Genomic DNA, 1,044 nt, shown 5'->3' on the forward strand with positions numbered 1-1,044 from the left:
CTGGCTGGCTGAGAGTCACGGTGAATCGCAGGAAGCCGGGGGTACAGGGCCCTGAGTCCCCCACACTCCGCGACAGTGACCTCTGGTCTCCCAGTCCCAGCGCCATGTGTGGACATGAACAGACAGATTAAAATGCAGACCTCCTAGATGGGAAAGGCTCCATTGCCTGGCCCCCTGAGCCAGCCAGTCCCACTGGCCTGAGGCTGGATCAGAACTGCTGCCCCATAGACAACCAAGTCAGCCAGTCCCGACTCATTTCTCTGGCTCATGTCCTCTTACTCCCGAATAGCCTCCCCAGCACCCTCCTTAGGGCCCCGTGCACATCCTTGTTCCTCAGGGTGTAGATCAGCGAGTTCAGCATGGGGGCGATGATGCCATAGAAGAGGGAGACCATCTTGCCCCGGTCCTGGGAGTAGCTGGACGGAGGTTGTAGATACATGAAAATGGCCGTGCCGTAGAAGAGCGACACCACGGCCAGATGGGAGGCGCAAGTGTTGAAGGCCTTGAGCCTGCCCTGGGCCGAGCGAATCCTCAGCACGGCGGCGACGATGTAGCCGTAGGAGACCAGGATGAGGCCCAGCGGCACCAGCAGGAAGATCACACTGACAGCAAAAGCCTCGGCCTCATTGGCGGAGGTGTCGACACAGGCCAGCTTGAGCAGGGCTGGCAACTCGCAGAAGAAGTGGTCGACCCGGTTCCGCCCACACCGGGGCAGCCGCACGGTCAGGATGGTCTGCAGCATGGAGTTGCCGAAGCCGCTCAACCAGACGGTGGCCGCCATCTGCAGGCAGAGGCGGCGGCTCATGATGATTGTATAGCGCAGCGGCTGGCAGATGGCGACGTAGCGGTCGTAGGCCATGACGACCAGGAGGAGGCACTCGGTGCAGCCCAGCGAGAGGAAGATGTAGAGCTGGGCCACGCAGCCAGCCCAGGTGATGGACTTGTGGGTGCTGCGGAAGTTCACCAGCATCTGAGGAACGGTGCTGGTGGTGTAGCAAAGGTCCAGGAAAGAGAGGTTGCTGAGGAAGAAATACATAGGGGTGT

At 60.7% G+C, this 1,044-nt stretch overlaps 1 protein-coding gene across 1 annotated transcript; it reads right to left on the reverse strand.

Moving 5' to 3' along the window:
* Nucleotides 1-265: 265 nt before the first annotated feature.
* Nucleotides 266-1,039, reverse strand: LOC112121808 (olfactory receptor 2B2-like; the record flags this gene model as incomplete). The annotated part of the gene is made up of 1 exon (XM_024220713.2): nt 266-1,039. A coding segment is annotated over one exon (774 nt), but the record flags the coding sequence as incomplete, so codon positions are not given.
* Nucleotides 1,040-1,044: the final 5 nt, after the last annotated feature.

The sequence above is a fragment of the Terrapene carolina genome, unplaced genomic scaffold, assembly GCF_002925995.2.
Source record: "Terrapene carolina triunguis isolate 2854851 unplaced genomic scaffold, T_m_triunguis-2.0 Scaffold33875, whole genome shotgun sequence".
Taxonomy (NCBI): domain Eukaryota; kingdom Metazoa; phylum Chordata; order Testudines; family Emydidae; genus Terrapene; species Terrapene triunguis.